The sequence below is a fragment of the Nerophis lumbriciformis genome, linkage group LG05, assembly GCF_033978685.3.
Source record: "Nerophis lumbriciformis linkage group LG05, RoL_Nlum_v2.1, whole genome shotgun sequence".
NCBI classification, from domain to species: domain Eukaryota; kingdom Metazoa; phylum Chordata; class Actinopteri; order Syngnathiformes; family Syngnathidae; genus Nerophis; species Nerophis lumbriciformis.
In genome coordinates this window covers 1,857,501-1,877,298 of record NC_084552.2, presented here as the reverse complement: position 1 = coordinate 1,877,298, position 19,798 = coordinate 1,857,501, and the positions used below count along the sequence as shown (strand labels likewise).

The following is a 19,798-nucleotide window of genomic DNA, read 5'->3' as shown; positions in this document are numbered from 1 at the left end:
GTCTTCCCCATGTTTGTGTAGGCTTCAGAACTGGACTGAGAGACCATTTAAAGCCCTTTGCAGGTGTTTTGAGTTAATCAGCTGATTAGTTTGTGGCACCAGGTGTCTTCAAAATGTAACCCTTACACAATATTCTAATTTTGTGACACACGGAATTTTGGATTTTCATTTGTTGCCACTTCAAATCATCAAAATGAAATGAAATAAACATTTGAATGCATCAGTCTGTGTGCAATGAATAAATATAATGTACAAGTTACACCTTTTGAATGCAATTACTGAAATAAATCAAGTTTTTCAAAATATTCTAATTTACTGGCTTTTACCTGTATATGTTACTCATCAGTTACTCAGTACTTGAGTAGTTTTTTCACAACATACTTTTTACTTTTACTCAAGTAAATATTTGGGTGACTACTCCTTACTTTTACTTGAGTAATAAATCTCTAAAGTAACAGTACTCTTACTTGAGTACAATTTCTGGCTACTCTACCCACCTCTGTTCAAATCATATCTAAACTACAGAAACCATACCTCTTATCTTGTACATTTACATAATGTGCAACTCTTAACAAAAGAAATAGACCAAAACAGATGTCCACTGCAGAGGACACTGGTTGTCAGGAGGATGTTAAGTTACTGTTTTCAAGAATGTGCTGTCTTGTTTTTCAGAAAACTACTTTCAGTCGCCCGTAAACATCGCCCCTATTTTAGGCAATAACGCTACAACCGAACGCGGACATCGGCCTACCTGCCGTAGCTGGATCTTTGTCAGGGTGACCACTTTGACCAGGCAACACCGACTCACGGCACGCGCGGCGGCGGCGTCTCCCATCACAGGGGAACCCCGAAATCTGTGCAGCTAAATTGTCTCGCCGTTCGGAGAGAAACGGAAGAAGCCTTGCAGAAATATCAGAGAGGAAAGGAAGGCATGACACATCAGCTTATTCGGGGGACGCTTCCTGTGAGAAAGACCTGACAGAAGCAGAACTACCCATGGCGGTTGGGGTGAGTGTGATGCGCCATACGTCTACACCCTGCTTCTACTGCATGCCGCACTTTTTCCTTCCTGCAGGACATTCAGCACATTCTCCCAGGTTATCTCCATGACAGCCACTTCCCTTGTGGGTCTTTGTTTTAGCCCTCAGACTCCAACAAAAAAAGTCTTGCAGAGCTTTCCCTCGACTCAGCCTTTTTTTTTGCATTGCCCGTCACTTAATTGCATTTTGTGTAATATTGGAAATTATCGGTATCGGTTTCAAAAAGTAAAATGTATGACTTTCCGCACCGTAACACAACATAAACACAATAGAACAAATACCCAGAATCCCTTGCAGCACTAACTCTTCCGGGACGCTACAATATACACCCCCCACTACCCCCCACCCCCCCACCCCTACCTCAACCCCGCCCACCTCAACCCCAAATTCCATGCTTCTGTTTTGAAGCATGTTAAAAAAAAGAATGCACTTTGTGACTTCAATAATAAATATGGTAGTGCCATTTGGGCCTTTTTTTTTTTCCATAACTTGAGTTGATTTATTTTGGAAAACCTTGTTACATTGTTTAATGCATCCAGCGGGGCATCACAACAAAAGTAGGCATAATAATGTGTTAATTCCACGACTGTGAATTATATATTTTATATATTTATATGCGCCACACTGTGAATCCACACCAAACAAGAATGACAAACACATTTCGGGAGAACATCCGCACCGGTAACACAACATAAACACAACATAAACACAACAGAACAAATACCAAGAATCCCTTGCAGCACCAACTCTTCCGGGACGCTACAATATACACCCCCCACTTCCCCCCCACCCCTACCTCAACCCCGCCCACCTCAACCCCAAATTCCATGCTTCTGTTTTGAAGCATGTTAAAAAAAAGAATGCACTTTGTGACTTCCTTAATAAATATGGTAGTGCCATGTTGGTCTTTTTTTTTTCCATAACTTGAGTTGATTTATTTTGGAAAACCTTGTTACATTGTTTAATGCATCCAGCGGGGCATCACAACAAAATTAGGCATAATAATGTGTTAATTCCACGACTGTGAATTATATATATTTATATAGTGCTTTTCTCTAGTGACTCAAAGTGTTTTACATAGTGAAACCCAATATCTAAGTTACATTTAAACCAGTGTGGGTGGCACTGGGAGCAGGTGGGTAAAGTGCCTTGCCCAAGGACACAACGGCAGTGCATCATAACATTTTAACATTTCTTTTACTATTTCATCCTCTGTATACTCAAGCTCAAAAATACAAGGTTCTGAATCATCATTTGTCCTGAAGTAGTCTTTGTTGTCTCTCATGAAATCTGCAATGATTAGTTGTGTTGTTGAAGGAAATAGCGAAAGTTGTGATGCATCATAACATTTTAACATTTGATTTAGTATTTCATCCTCCATATTCTCAGGCTCAAAAATACAAGGTTCTGGATCATCATTTGTCCTGAAGTAGTCTTTGTTGTCTCTCAACAAAAAAAATCTGCCATCATTAGTTGTGTTGTTGAAGGAAATAGCGAAAGTTGTGATGCATCATAACATTATAACATTTATTTTAGTATTTCATCCTCCGTATACTCAGGCTCAAAAATATATGGTTCTGGATCATCATTTGTCCTGAAGTAGTCTTTGTTGTCTCTCATGAAATCCGCCATGATTAGTTGTGTTGTTGAAGGAAATAGCGAAATCATAACATTTTAAAATGTCTTTTATCTTGCAAAGTTGAGGTACCGTCTACAAAATGAAGGGGAGGAACACTAGGAACTAATTAAATTAAAGACAGTTAAACAATAATAATAACACTAGTACATAAACACTACAATATATACTCTAAATTAGAATGGGATCTTTTCAGCACAGAATAATTTGCTGTTTCATAACCACAGTGGCAATAACCTGGCCAGTGAAGAAGTGCAAAACATTTGTCTTACAAAACAGAGAGGGGGGTGTTATTGTAGTGCTGCAAGGGATTCTGGGTATTTGTTCTGTTGTGTTTATGTTGTGTTACGGTGCAGATGTTCTCCCGAAATGTGTTTGTCATTCTTGTTTGGTGTGGGTTCACAGTGTGGCGCATATTTGTAACAGTGTTAAAGTTGTTTATACGGCCACCCTCAGTGTAACATGTATATGTAACTTGCATTCACTTGTGTGTGTGTGTGTCAAAAGCCATAGATGTTATGTGATTGGGGCAGTGCCTTCAAGGTTTATTGGCGCTCTGTACTTCTCCCTATACGTCGCGTTTTAAAAAGTCATACATTTTACTTTTTTTACTTTAAAAATCCACATTCCAGCAAATCTTTTTTGCACATTTTTTTTTGTTCCAAAAACCACACAGACTGAGCAGTCTGGTTTAAATGTTACAAGCTGAGTTAATGAACTTAACTTGGGAAATTGTTTTAAGTTGTTGTAGATGTTATCTCAGTTCTTTTTTTTTTTTCTTTTTTTAACAAGACTCTTAGCTTGTTCATTTTCAAAGGTTATAAGAGGTTAGTTTGGAACCTTAGGATCCACGACCTTTCTGTTACGCGTTTCCACCTAATTTGATTTAACACAGTAGTTAAGTAGTTAAAGTTGAATTTATTTGACTACAATTGATTGTATTCTGCTGTCAATGCAGGGAGGCATGTTGTATTATTGTCTTTACAACTCCTTTGTGGACGTAGTGAATTCTACAAGTAGTTAAGCATTTTTTTGAATTAGTATTCAGTCAATAATTTCACAGTGATGTTAGGTTTTTAATATAGTAAGTCTCTCGGACCCACAGGCAGTGATTTGAGTGGGTCCCTGGGAAGTTCAGTATTTTCAGTATTTAAAGGGGAACATTATCACAATTTCAGAAGGGTTAAAACCATTAAAAATCAGTTCCCAGTGGCTTATTTTATTTTTCAAAGTTTTTTTCAAAATTTTACCCATCACGCAATATCCCTAAAAAAAAGCACCGGATCCCTTGTATATCCCCACATATTATTAAGTTACATTTTTAATATTAGCATGATTTATAGAATACGCCTGTAACAGTTCATAATACGCCTAATAATAATAATATGCCTATAATAATAATAATAATAATAATAATAATAATAGTAATAATAATAATAATAATAATAATAATAATAATAATACGCCTGTAACAGTTCATAATAACTAATTAATAATTAACTAATTAATTCATTATAACATAATAATTAATTTTTTAAATTAATTTTAATTTTTTCAAAATTTTACCCATCACGCAATATCCCTAAAAAAAGCACCGGATCCCTTGTATATCCCCACATATTATTAAGTTACATTTTTAATATTAGCATGATTTATAGAATACGCCTGTAACAGTTCATAATACGCCTAATAATAATAATACGCCTAATAATAATAATAATAATACTAATAATACTAATAATACTAATAATAATAATAATAGTAATAATAATAATAATAATAAGTAATAATAATAATAATAATAATACGCCTAATAATAATAATAATAATACGCATAATACGCCTGTAACAGTTCATAATAACTAATTAATAATTAACTAATTAACTAATTAATAACATAATAACTAATTTTTTTAATTAATTTTAATTTTTTCAAAATTTTACCCATCACGCAATATCCCTAAAAAAGGCACCGGATCCCTTGTATATCCCCACATATTATTAAGTTACATTTTTAATATTAGCATGATTTATAGAATACGCCTGTAACAGTTCATAATACGCCTAATAATAATAATATGCCTATAATAATAATAATAATAATAATAATAATAATAGTAATAATAATAATAATAATAATAATAATAATAATAATACGCCTGTAACAGTTCATAATAACTAATTAATAATTAACTAATTAATTCATTATAACATAATAATTAATTTTTTAAATTAATTTTAATTTTTTCAAAATTTTACCCATCACGCAATATCCCTAAAAAAAGCACCGGATCCCTTGTATATCCCCACATATTATTAAGTTACATTTTTAATATTAGCATGATTTATAGAATACGCCTGTAACAGTTCATAATACGCCTAATAATAATAATACGCCTAATAATAATAATAATAATAATAATAATACTAATAATACTAATAATAATAATAATAGTAATAATAATAATAATAATAAGTAATAATAATAATAATAATAATACGCCTAATAATAATAATAATAATACGCATAATACGCCTGTAACAGTTCATAATAACTAATTAATAATTAACTAATTAACTAATTAATAACATAATAACTAATTTTTTTAATTAATTTTAATTTTTTCAAAATTTTACCCATCACGCAATATCCCTAAAAAAGGCACCGGATCCCTTGTATATCCCCACATATTATTAAGTTACATTTTTAATATTAGCATGATTCATAGAATACGCCTGTAACAGTTCATAATACGCCTAATAATAATAATATGCCTAATAATAATAATAATAATACTAATAAAAATAATAATAATAATAATAATAATAATAATACGCCTAATAATAATAATAATAATACGCATAATACGCCTGTAACAGTTCATAATAACTAATTAATAATTAACTAATTAATTAATTATAACATAATAACTAATTTTTTAAATTAATTTTAATTTTTTCAAAATTTTACCCATCACGCAATATCCCTAAAAAAAGCACCGGATCCCTTGTATATCCCCACATATTATTAAGTTACATTTTTAATATTAGCATGATTTATAGAATACGCCTGTAACAGTTCATAATACGCCTAATAATAATAATATGCCTAATAATAATAATAATAATAATACTAATAATAATAATAATAATAGTAATAATAATAATAATAATAATAATAATAATACGCCTGTAACAGTTCATAATAACTAATTAATAATTAACTAATTAATTAATTATAACATAATAATTAATTTTTTTAATTAATTTTAATTTTTTCAAAATTTTACCCATCACGCAATATCCCTAAAAAAAGCACCGGATCCCTTGTATATCCCCACATATTATTAAGTTACATTTTTAATATTAGCATGATTTATAGAATACGCCTGTAACAGTTCATAATACGCCTAATAATAATAATACGCCTAATAATAATAATAATAATACTAATAATAATAATAATAATAGTAATAATAATAATAATACGCCTAATAATAATAATAATAATACGCATAATATGCCTGTAACAGTTCATAATAACTAATTAATAATTAACTAATTAATAACATAATAACTAATTTTTTTAATTAATTTTAATTTTTTCAAAATTTTACCCATCACGCAATATCCCTAAAAAAAGCACCGGATCCCTTGTATATCCCCACATATTATTAAGTTACATTTTTAATATTAGCATGATTTATAGAATACGCCTCTAACAGTTCATAATAACTAAATGGTTGACATAATAAGTATATATATATTTATTTTCCCAGCTGAGCACAAGTTAATTGTGACTGGCAATATTTATTATATATATATATATATAAGTCATGTTTTGTTTAGTTATAGGACTCTTTAGTTTCTGTCTTTTCACTCCCTTGTCTTGTTTCCATGATTACCCCATTAGTTTCACCTGTTCCACGTTTGGACTCATTGTGCACTCTTGATTGTCACCATAGCAACCCATTAGTTTTCACCTGTCACGTCACGCACCTGTTTCACGTTTTGAGTCACGCACCTGCTTTCACTAATCATGTCCATAGTATTTAAGTTTATTCTTTTCAGTTTGTCGTTCGGACGACCTCACCACATTTATGCTTCTGTACACTCTTCATCCTCTAAGATCCTGCTTCATGTCCCTTGTCATAGTAAGTTTTTGTTCCATGTTTATAGTCTTTTTGTTTTTCATAGTTTGTTCTGCGCCACTGTGCGTGCTTTTCATTTGTACTTTTTTGCTATAGTCTTTTGGTTTCATAGTTTATTCTCCGCCTCTGTGCGCGCTTTTTGTTTGATCCTTTTTTTTTGTATTTATAGTCTTTAAATAAAATTTTTTTACTTACATTCCCGTCTCGCCGGAGCCAACTTTCCGTTGCATCCCGGAAAAGCAAACACCCAAGACCAAGTCATGACAGTAGGTCGTCAGCACGACAAACTGAAAAGAATAAACTTAAATACTATGGACATGATTAGTGAAAGCAGGTGCGTGACTCAAAACGTGAAACAGGTGCGTGACGTGACAGGTGAAAACTAATGGGTTGCTATGGTGACAATCAAGAGTGCACAATGAGTCCAAACGTGGAACAGGTGAAACTAATGGGGTAATCATGGAAACAAGACAAGGGAGTGAAAAGACAGAAACTAAAGAGTCCTATAACTAAACAAAACATGGCTTAAAACAAAACATGATTACACAGACATGACAGAAACGTGAAACAGGTGCGTGACGTGACAGGTGAAAACTAATGGGTTGCTATGGTGACAATCAAGAGTGCACAATGAGTCCAAACGTGGAACAGGTGAAACTAATGGGGTAATCATGGAAACAAGACAAGGGAGTGAAAAGACAGAAACTAAAGAGTCCAATAACTAAACAAAACATGACTTAAAACAAAACATGATTACACAGACATGACAGAAACAGGTGCGTGACGTGACAGGTGAAAACTAATGGGTCGCTATGGTGACAATCAAGAGTGCACAATGAGTCCAAACGTGGAACAGGTGAAACTAATGGGGTAATCATGGAAACAAGACAAGGGAGTGAAAAGACAGAAACTAAAGAGTCCAATAACTAAACAAAACATGACTTAAAACAAAACATGATTACACAGACATGACAGAAACAGGTGCGTGACGTGACAGGTGAAAACTAATGGGTTGCTATGGTGACAATCAAGAGTGCACAATGAGTCCAAAAGTGGAACAGGTGAAACTAATGGGGTAATCATGGAAACAAGACAAGGGAGTGAAAAGACAGAAACTAAAGAGTCCAATAACTAAACAAAACATGGCTTAAAACAAAACATGATTACACAGACATGACAGAAACGTGAAACAGGTGCGTGACGTGACAGGTGAAATCTAATGGGTTGCTATGGTGACAATCAAGAGTGCACAATGAGTCCAAACGTGGAACAGGTGAAACTAATGGGGTAATCATGGAAACAAGACAAGGGAGTGAAAAGACAGAAACTAAAGAGTCCTATAACTAAACAAAGCATGACTTAAAACAAAACATGATTACACAGACATGACATCTTCGAAGCAGCTTCACTCTGACCCCCCGCCTTTAATTTTGAAGTTTCTAACCCGCGGCCTCTTTGTGTACTGTCTGCCGTGCGTAAAAGGTCACGCGGTGTCGAACCAAAGTTCTCCAGCCCGAGCTACAAGTGCTCACCTTTGTTAGTCGCGGCACGCCATGTTTTAAACATCAGGGAGTTCCTGTAACAGCCGGCCAGGCTTCTGAGACGGCGCATCAAAGTGCGGCTCGCACATCTGAGGGCTGTTTTATCCTGCTAGAAAAGGAATGCATAATGGACACAGCACCACTGCACTTTTAATGACGCTTGGTATAAATGAAATATGGTGGCCATTTTAAGTGCGTTACGTGAGAAACTGTGCTTATTGACTTCATTACTATTCAGCTAGTTTAGATGAGTGTGTTGAATAATTACAATGAAATCACGCTTACATTACCCTTGAAATAAGGGTTTTTTGGGGGGTACATTGGGTTAAACGAATTTGGCCAGGTTTTGATTGACAGTGACTTGAAATCCCGGAGGTAGATGAGATCCGCCCGGAGTTCCTTAAGGCTCTGGATGCTGTGGGGCTGTCTTGGTTGACAAGACTCTGCAGCATCGCGTGGACATCGGGGGCGGTACCACTGGATTGGCAGACCGGGGTGGTGGTTCCTCTCTTTAAGAAGGGGAACCGGAGGGTGTGTTCTAACTATCGTGGGATCACACTCCTCAGCCTTCCCGGTAAGGTCTATTCAGGTGTACTGGAGAGGAGGCTACGCCGGATAGTCGAACCTCGGATTCAGGAGGAACATTGTGGTTTTCGTCCTGGTCGTGGAACTGTGGACCAGCTCTATACTCTCGGCAGGGTCCTTGAGGGTGCATGGGAGTTTGCCCAACCAGTCTACATGTGTTTTGTGGACTTGGAGAAGGCATTTGACCGTGTCCCTCGGGAAGTCCTGTGGGGAGTGCTCAGAGAGTACGGGGTATCGGACTGTCTGATTGTGGCAGTCCGCTCCCTGTATGATCAGTGTCAGAGCTTGGTCCGCATTGCCGGTAGTAAGTCGGACACGTTTCCAGTGAGGGTTGGACTCCGCCAAGGCTGCCCTTTGTCACCGATTCTGTTCATAACTTTTATGGACAGAATTTCTAGGCGCAGTCAAGGCGTTGAGGGGATCTGGTTTGGTGGCTGCAGGATTAGGTCTCTGCTTTTTGCAGATGATGTGGTCCTGATGGCTTCATCTGGCCAGGATCTTCAGCTCTCACTGGATCGGTTCGCAGCTGAGTGTGAAGCGACTGGGATGAGAATCAGCACCTCCAAGTCCGAGTCCATGGTTCTCGCCCGGAAAAGGGTGGAGTGCCATCTCCGGGTTGGGGAGGAGATCTTGCCCCAAGTGGAGGAGTTCAAGTACCTCGGAGTCTTGTTCACGAGTGAGGGAAGAGTGGATCGTGAGATCGACAGGCGGATCGGTGCGGCGTCTTCAGTAATGCGGACGCTGTATCGATCCGTTGTGGTGAAGAAGGAGCTGAGCCGGAAGGCAAAGCTCTCAATTTACCGGTCGATCTACGTTCCCATCCTCACCTATGGTCATGAGCTTTGGGTTATGACCGAAAGGACAAGATCACGGGTACAAGCGGCCGAAATGAGTTTCCTCCGCCGGGTGGCGGGGCTCTCCCTTAGAGATAGGGTGAGAAGCTCTGTCATCCGGGGGGAGCTCAAAGTAAAGCCGCTGCTCCTCCACATGGAGAGGAGCCAGATGAGGTGGTTCGGGCATCTGGTCAGGATGCCACCCGAATGCCTCCCTAGGGAGGTGTTTAGGGCACGTCCGACCGGTAGGAGGCCGCGGGGAAGACCCAGGACACGTTGGGAAGACTATGTCTCCCGGCTGGCCTGGGAACGCCTCGGGGTCCCACAGGAAGAGCTGGACCAAGTGGCTGGGGAGAGGGAAGTCTGGGCTTCCCTGCTTAGGCTGCTGCCCCCGCGACCCGACCTCGGATAAGCGGAAGAAGATGGATGGATGGATGGATGGATGGATATTTACCAAAATTGGTAAACAATGGCTTTATCCTTTTAACATAACAATAACATACGTATACACACAGGGTCGATTGCCAGGGTTAATGCAGTCAACATATATAAATTAAAAAGTAATTAAGATAAGGCTCAGAATTGGTTTCTTAACAAAACCTTTCTACATATAAAGTGCAAAATTTCCGCATATAAAGTGCAACAGTTTTTCCTTGCCCTTATGTGGGCATTGTACCGAGGATGTCGTTGTGGCTTGTGCAGCCCTTTGAGACACTTGTGATTTAGGGCTATATAAATAAACATTGATTGATTGATTGATTGAACATTAAACTGATTCAAGTTGTTGCTCAGGTTAAATAAAATGACAACATTGTTCTTCTACACACAAAAAGTGCAACATTAAACAGTTTCAAGTCAACTCAGTCTCAGATTAACATTTTTTTTTTTTTTTTTTTTTTTAATTAATTAATTTATTTATTTATTTATTTAATTTTTTTAATTTTTTTAATGAATTTATTAATGAATCAACAAAACAATACAATCCAATTCCAAAACCAAACCCGTCCCAGCAACATTAAGAACAACAATAAGCAGAGCAATTTCTTCCCCCATGCCACCCCCCCACCCACCCCCAGCCTTTAACCCTGGTGACTTTCACTAAGTTTTCATGTTTTTTGCCAGAAAAATCAGTTTACCCACATTGTCTGCAGAAAGAGCAGACCCGCTTGCAGTTAAAATGTCTCCAGCTGTGGAAAATACTCTTGGGCTGGGCACGGAGGTAGCAGGTATGGCGAGGTAGTGCCTGGCTAACTTGGCAGTAAGAGGATATGTGGGCTCATTGTTCTTCCACCATAGAAGTGGCTCAAAGTCAATTTTTTTAATGCAATATGGTCTTAAATCTGCTGCTATAAAAACACCAATGGCATTTGTTATTGCTTTAGCCCTGCCTGACTCGCCGAGGAGAGGATGCTTGAATGCGGTTTGTATGTGGGTTTTTTTTTTGATTATATAATTTTTTGATTGTATTTTTATTTAATTTTAACTTAAAAGTTAAATTTAACTTTTATTTTAAAATAATTTGGCCGGGGGTTGGGCTATATATATATATATATATATATATATATATATATATATATATATATATATATATATATATATATATATATATATATATATATATATATATATATATATATATAGGTTCAATCCCCACCTAGTACCAACCTCGTCATGTCCGTTGTGTCCTTAGCTGCTGGACAACATAGATTCAAAAAAATGTTAATACATTAATAATAACAATTTTTTTTTTTTTTTTTTTTTTTTGTGACATCCCACAATTATTCCTATATTGCAGCCGTAGGGCTGCAATATAGGAATAATCAGGGCCCGCATGGCCCATTGCATAAGGACTCCCACAGGGAGTCCTTATGCAATGGGACATAAGGACCTATTGAATTTGTAAGGTTTTATTCTTTCTTTATTATTATTCTTCCGCCGCCTCTTTGAGCACTAATTTGACCCACTTAACATGCTTCAAAACTCACCATATTTGACCCACACATCAGGACCTGCGAAAATTGTCTTTTAATAAAAAAACCGAACCCCAAAACTCAAAATTGCGCTCTAGCGCCCCCTAGGAAAAAAAAACTAGACTGCCTATATCTCCCACTAGGAATATCGGAGAAACATGAAACAAAAACTTCTATGTAGGTCTGACTTAGACCTAGTTTTCATAATTGTATATCATCGGGCAGAAATCAACAGGAAGTTGGCAATTCCCCCTTCAAGACAAAAAAGTACTAAAAACAGTCACTTTTGCCTCTTTGAGCTGTAATTTGACCCCCTTAACACGCTTCAAAACTCACCAAACTGAACGCACACATCAGGACTGGCAAAAATTGTGATCTAATAAAAAACCTAATCCCAAATTCAAAAATTGCGCTCTAGAGCAATTTTTGAATAAAACGGAGAAAAAACTGCTCCTCGGGAGAAAAAAATGACAAAACTGCCTGTAACTCCCACTGGGAAGGTCGGAGAGACATGAAACAAAATCCTCTCCGTAGGTCTCACTTAGACCTACATTTCATAAATTGACAACCCCCAGCAAAAATCTACAAGAAGCTTGCTATTCCCCCTTCAACACAACATTTTTGTAAAAACCGGTCACCTTTCTTCAAACATTATCTCCTCTGAGCGCGTTTGTTGTTTCGCCTTCAAACTAACACAGGAGAGAGATTGAACCCTTTTGATTAAAAGTTATCGAAAGAGTTTTAATACCGGCTCCGGTTTTGATTTTATGACCCTTCAAAGAGCCGCTGCGCTGATGCTGCTGTTTTTTCAAGAAGGCTGCTTAAAAGCAGGAAGCACCAGCGTGCCCACACAATGCAGACAAGGTAGGTACACTAGACAAAAGTATTGGGACAATTCGGACTACAAGTAGACAAAAGTATTGGGACACTTATGACTATCACTGGACAAAAGTATTGGGACACTTAGGACTACAACTTGACAAAAGTATTGGGACACTTATGACTACCACAGGACAAAAGTATTGGGACACTTATGACGAAAACTTGACAAAAGTATTGGGACACTTACACTGGACAAAAGTATTGGGACACTTAGGATTACACCTTGACAAAAGTATTGGGACACTTAGTAACACCACTGAACAAAAGTATTGGGACACTTCGGACTAAACGTAGACAAAAGTATTGGGACACTTAAGCCTACCACTTGACAAAAGTATTGGGACACTTACACTGGACAAAAGTTTTGGGACACTTAGGACTACAACTTGACAAAAGTATTGGGACACTTAGGACTAAAACTTGACAAATGTATTGGGACACTTGGGACTAAAACTTGACAAAACTCTTGGAACTCCTAGGACTACCACTGGCCAAAAGTATTGGGACGCTTACACTGGACAAAAGTATTGGGACACTTAGGACTACAACTGGACAAAAGTATTGGGACACATAGGACTACCACTGGACAAAAGTATTGGGACACTTACACTGGCCAAAAGTATTGGGACACTTAGGACTACAACTTGACAAAAGTATTGGGACACTTAGGACTACAACTGGACAAAAGTATTGGGACACTTAGGACTACCACTGGACAAAAGTATTGGGACACTTACACTGGCCAAAAGTATTGGGACACTTAGGACTACAACTTGACAAAAGTATTGGGACACTTAGGACTACAACTGGACAAAACTATTGGGACACTTAGGACTACAACTGGACAAAACTATTGGGACACTTATGACGAAAACTTGACAAAAGTATTGGGACACTTACACTGGACAAAAGTATTGGGACACTTAGGATTACACCTTGACAAAAGTATTGGGATACTTAGTAACACCACTGAACAAAAGTATTGGGACACTTCGGACTAAACGTAGACAAAAGTATTGGGACACTTAAGCCTACCACTTGACAAAAGTATTGGGACACTTACACTGGACAAAAGTTTTGGGACACTTAGGACTACAACTTGACAAAAGTATTGGGACACTTAGGACTAAAACTTGACAAATGTATTGGGCCACTTGGGACTAAAACTTGACAAAACTCTTGGAACTCCTAGGACTACCACTGGCCAAAAGTATTGGGACGCTTACACTGGACAAAAGTATTGGGACACTTAGGACTACAACTGGACAAAAGTATTGGGACACATAGGACTACCACTGGACAAAAGTTTTGGGACACTTAGGACTACAACTTGACAAAAGTATTGGGACACTTAGGACTAAAACTTGACAAATGTATTGGGCCACTTGGGACTAAAACTTGACAAAACTCTTGGAACTCCTAGGACTACCACTGGCCAAAAGTATTGGGACGCTTACACTGGCCAAAAGTATTGGGACACTTAGGACTACAACTTGACAAAAGTATTGGGACACTTAGGACTACAACTGGACAAAACTATTGGGACACTTAGGACTGCCACTGGACAAAAGTATTGGGACACTTACACTGGCCAAAAGTATTGGGACACTTAGGACTACAAATTGACAAAAGTATTGGGACACTTAGGACTACAACTGGACAAAAGTATTGGGACACTTAGGACTACAACTGGACAAAAGTATTGGGACACTTAGGACTACAACTTGACAAAAGTATTGGGACACTTAGGACTACAACTGGACAAAACTATTGGGACACTTAGGACTGCCACTGGACAAAAGTATTGGGACACTTACACTGGCCAAAAGTATTGGGACACTTAGGACTACAACTTGACAAAAGTATTGGGACACTTAGGACTACAACTTGACAAAAGTATTGGGACACTTAGGACTGCCACTGGACAAAAGTATTGGGACACTTACACTGGCCAAAAGTATTGGGACACTGAGGACTACAACTTGACAAAAGTATTGGGACACTTAGGACTACAACTGGACAAAGCTATTGGGACACTTAGGACTGCCACTGGACAAAAGTATTGGGACACTTACACTGGCCAAAAGTATTGGGACACTTAGGACTACAACTTGACAAAAGTATTGGGACACTTAGGACTACAACTGGACAAAAGTATTGGGACACTTAGGACTACCACTGGACAAAAGTATTGGGACACCTACACTGGCCAAAAGTATTGGGACACTTGGGACTAAAACTTGACACAAGTATTGGGACACTTAGGACTAGCACCTGCCAAATACGCGGGCCCGACCAATGCTGCTTGCAGCTTTAATTTGGTTTGTATTTGTACCAACAAATATTGCACAAATTATTACTCCTCTAATAATGATACTCTAACCCGCTTATTGGAAAAGGGTAGCATTTAATGATGCCGTTTAAGAATATGATAATATAATACCTAATGTCACATATATATATTTTTTTAATTAAATAGCTGTTCAACCAAAATGAATAATATTACTTTCACGTAAAGGCTTATATCCACTTTATTGTGGAGCACGGTGTCATGGATTAAATACATTTATCCTTAAAATAAATTCAGCTCTACCCTGCTGGCTAAGTGGACAAAACCTTTTTTGTCTGTGCAGTAAATGACATTTTTGTTGTCACAAATCAGATGCTAACAAGGGATGTGACGGGGTCATATCACGGAAATTGATTCCAAAGACAATGCTACTTTTGTTCCGAGCATGAATCCAGGAAATAACTTTTAGTTAGGGCGAAGTGCTCCTCCAAAGAAGAGTCAAAACGAATGGAAAGAAAGTCTTTTCCACGAGGTTGCACACTCCAATGTTTCCAGATTCCAAAATAAAAGAAAGACGGGGGTGGGGATGAAGAATTTGAGAATGCGTGCAGCCGGTCAGATGTGGTTAGTCAAATAGAATAATACAATTCTTGCAGCTAAATCGGTTAGACTGTTCACAAGAAGGCTTGCACGTGCACACGTCCACATCAATACACCAGCAGAGGTGGGTAGAGTAGCCAGAAATTGTACTCAAGTAAGAGTACTGTTACTTTAGAGATTTATTACTCAAGTAAAAGTAAGGAGTAGTCACCCAAATATTTACTTGAGTAAAAGTAAAAAGTATGTTGTGAAAAAACTACTCAAGTACTGAGTAACTGATGAGTAACATACACACACATATCATATATATATATATATATATATATATATATATATATATATATATATATATATATATATATATATATATATATATATATATATACACACACACATATATATATATATATATATATATATATATATATATATATATATATATATGTATATGTGGGAAAAAAAATCACAAGACTATTTCATCTCTACAGGCCTGTTTCATGAGTGGGGGTACCCTCAATCGTCAGGAGATTTTAATGGGAGCATTCGCATACCATGGTTTATATAGGGCACAGAGTGGGTGGGTACAGGCTGGCCTAGGGGCGTGGTGATTGGCTCATGTGTTACCTAGGAGGTGTTTCCGTCTGTGGCGGCATGTTGTTACAATTTCACTGCGCTTGTTGAGGGATGACAGGTCTGGACGGTAAATAATAAACAGCTTCTCTTTCAAGCATAGGTTGCATCTTTTATTACCACTATTGTAAGGTGTGCTGGATGCAAGAATTTGCCATGTTATTGAATATTCAACATTATTGTCTTTGAGGTCCCAAATGTTTTTGCTGAGTTCTGTGGTATTTCGCAGGTTTTTGTTCCTGAAAGAAGCCTTGTGATTGTTCCATCTGGTTTTGAATTCACTCTCGGTTAATCCTACATATGTGTCGGATGTGTTAATGTCCTTGCGTATTACCTTAGATTGGTAGACAACTGATTTTTGTAAGCACCCCCCGTTGAGGGGGCAATCAGGTTTCTTTCGACAGTTACATGCTTTGTTGGTTTTGGAGTCGCTCTGACTGGGGGTCGACGGCTCATTTGCAATTGTTTTGTTGTGGTTTGAGATGATTTGTCGTATATTGTTCATGCAGCTGTAGCTCAATTTAATGTTGTTCTTGTTGAATACTTTTCTTAGGTTGTTGTCTTTGGGAAAGTGTTTGTCAATCAGATTGAGGAATTTGTGTCCAATGTTCGTTGAGACGTTTTTGCTGTATGGGGGGTTGTACCAGATGATGTCGTTTTGTTTTCTGTTCTTTTTTGGCTGGTTTCCTGGCGTGGGTTCATAGGTGAGGGTGAAATTGTATCCGCTTTCATCAAGGGCTTTTTGGTACGGGGGGTCCTGACGATTGAGGGTACCCCCCCTCATGAAACAGGCCTGTAGAGATGAAATAGTCTTGTGGTTTTTTTCCCACACATACATATATTGCGCTCTACTACGGTATCGACCACTATTTTTTGGATAACCTTATTAAGACATATATATATATATATATATATATATATATATATATATACACACACACATATATATACATATATATATATATATATATATATATATATATATATATGTATTTATATATATATATATATATATACATACACATATATATATATACAGTATATAATTTATATTTATTTATTTTGCCGTTTTTGTTTGCATGTTAAAGGTGTTTTAATGAATATACATGCATGTTTAACACATATAGATTCCTTTCTTTCATGAAGACAAGAATATAAGTTGGTGTATTACCTGATTCTGATGACTTGCATTGATTGTAATCAGACAGTAGTGATGATAGCGTCCACGTTTTCAAATGGAGGAGAAAAAAAGTTCCTCCTTTCTGTCTAATACCACATGAAAGTGGTTGGTTTTTGGCATCTTATTTGTCCAGCTTCCATATTCGTTTTTATACACTTTACAAGAAATACATTGGCGGCAAACTCCGTAGCTTGCTAGCTTGTTTGCGCTGGCTTTCGGAGACTCTTGTTTTGAAAGCGCAGGCGCGATGGAGCGGCACTTTTATTGTGAAGACAGGAACTGTGCAGTCAGTCTTTAGGCTTTTGACGGGATGTACGGTTGAAATAAAAAAGGGTCTTTTTTCCTTCACACTTTTGATTGATTGATTGAAACTTTTATTAGTAGATTGCACAGTACAGTACATATTCCGTACAATTGACCACTAAATGGTAACACCCCAATAAGTTTTTCAACTTGTTTAAGTCAGGTCATGTGACCGCCTGGCTCTGTTTGATTGGTCCAACGTCACCAGTGACTGCATCTGATTGGTGGAACGGAGTGAACGTCACCAGTGACTGTATTTGTTGAAACGCAGGCACTATGAAGGTCTGTCTGACAGACCAAAACAAACAAAGCGTGCATTAACAGATCGATAAAAATTAGTAGCGAGTAGCGAGCTGAATGTAGATAAAAGTAGCGGAGTAAAAGTAGCGTTTCTTCTCTCTAAATATACTCAAATAAAAGTAAAAGTATGTTGCATTAAAACTACTCTTAGAAGTACAATTTATCCCAAAAGTTACTCAAGTAGATGTAACGGAGTAAATGTAGCGCGTTACTACCCACATCTGCACACCAGACACAACATTAGGCACACCTGCACAATCGAATGATATCCAATACAGGAGCTATCACTCAGATAATCTTTTTTTTTTTTAGAGTCGTTGGGCCAATGCAGGGGTACCTAATGAAGTGGATCGGTAAGTTATGTGGGCTAAAAAAAAAAATCTCCGCTGTTTAATTTGCAGTTCATCCCTCTAGAAACTGGGTGTATTTATTATAATCCATGTACCGTATTTTCCGCACTATAAGGCGCACCTAAAAACCACACATTTTCTCAAAAGCTGACAGTGCGCCTTATAACCCGGTGCGCTTTATATATGGATTAATATTAAGATTCATTTTCATAAAGTTTCGGTCTCGCAACTACGGTAAACAGCCGCCATCTTTTTTCCCCGTAGAAGAGGAAGTGCTTCTTCTTCTACGCAAGCAACCGCCAAGGTAAGCACCCGCCCTCATAGAACAGGAAGCGCTTCTTCTTCTACTGTAAGCAACCACCCGCCCGCGTAGAAGAAGAAGAAGCGCGCGGATATTACGTTTCATTTCCTTTGTGTGTTTACATCTGTAAAGACCACAAAATGGCTCCTACTAAGCGACAGGTTTCCGGTTCATGAAAAGACGCAATCTCTCCATCCGCACACGGACTACTATTTCACAGCAACTGCCTAAAGACTTTCAAGAAAAGCTGGCTACTTTCCGTGCATATTTTAAAAACAAGATAGCTGAAAAAAAGATCCGGCCAGAGAACATTATCAACATGGACGAGGTTCCACTGACTTTTGATATTCCTGTGAACCGCACTGTGGATACAACGGGAGCACGTACGGTGAATATTCGCACCACAGGGAATGAGAAGTCATCCTTCACTGTGGTTCTAGCTTGCCATGCTAATGGCCAGAAACTTCCACCCATGGTGATATTCAAAAGGAAGACCTTGCCAAAAGAGACCTTTCTAGCCGGCGTCATCATAAAAGCTAACTCGAAGGGATGGATGAAGAAAAGATGAGCGAGTGGTTAAGGTAAGTTTACGCGAAGAGGCCGGGTGGCTTTTTTCACGCAGCTCCGTCCATGTTGATATACGACTCCATGCGCGCCCACATCACGCTGGTTTTTAATATATTATTAAAGTTTGACTGACCTATCTGACTGTTTTTTTGACATTCCTTTAGCGCAGTTAGATGCGGCTTATAACACGGGGCGTCTTATAGGTGGACAAAGTTTTGAAATATGCCGTTCATTGAAGGCGCGGCTTATAACCCAGGGCGCCTTATGGTGCGGAAAATACGGTAGTAAATGGAGTGAGGTTCCACCATTGCAGTGAATTTTCCTTTTTCATTTCATTTTTATTTATCTCCTTCATTAATGTGCATAATTGATCAATAGACAATTGTACCACAATTATTCAATTTTACATTTACACACCAATGCCTGAGAAGGAGCAGGATGAAGAAAAATCTTATATTTTCCTGCCCCCTTCAACATAATACGTAGTCTTACTTAATAATATCATATGAACCAACAATTACATCCAAATATAACGAAAACAAACAAAAAAACACACAAAAAAACACAAGTGCAAAACTTCATGAAGTACAAACCGAACAAAAAAACCAAAATAAGTCATATACACCTCACAGGATGATA

General features: G+C 37.6%; 1 protein-coding gene across 1 annotated transcript in view; it reads right to left on the bottom strand.

The window, feature by feature from the left end:
• The window catches only part of tfec (transcription factor EC), a 78,838-nt gene extending 77,987 nt beyond the window's left edge, over positions 1–851 (bottom strand). Inside the window, exon 1 of the mRNA XM_061961450.2 lies at positions 752–851. Coding sequence (XP_061817434.1) covers positions 752–835 — 84 coding nt within the window. The 5' untranslated portion in view covers positions 836–851. The remainder of the gene's footprint in view (positions 1–751) is intronic.
• Positions 852–19,798: the final 18,947 nt, after the last annotated feature.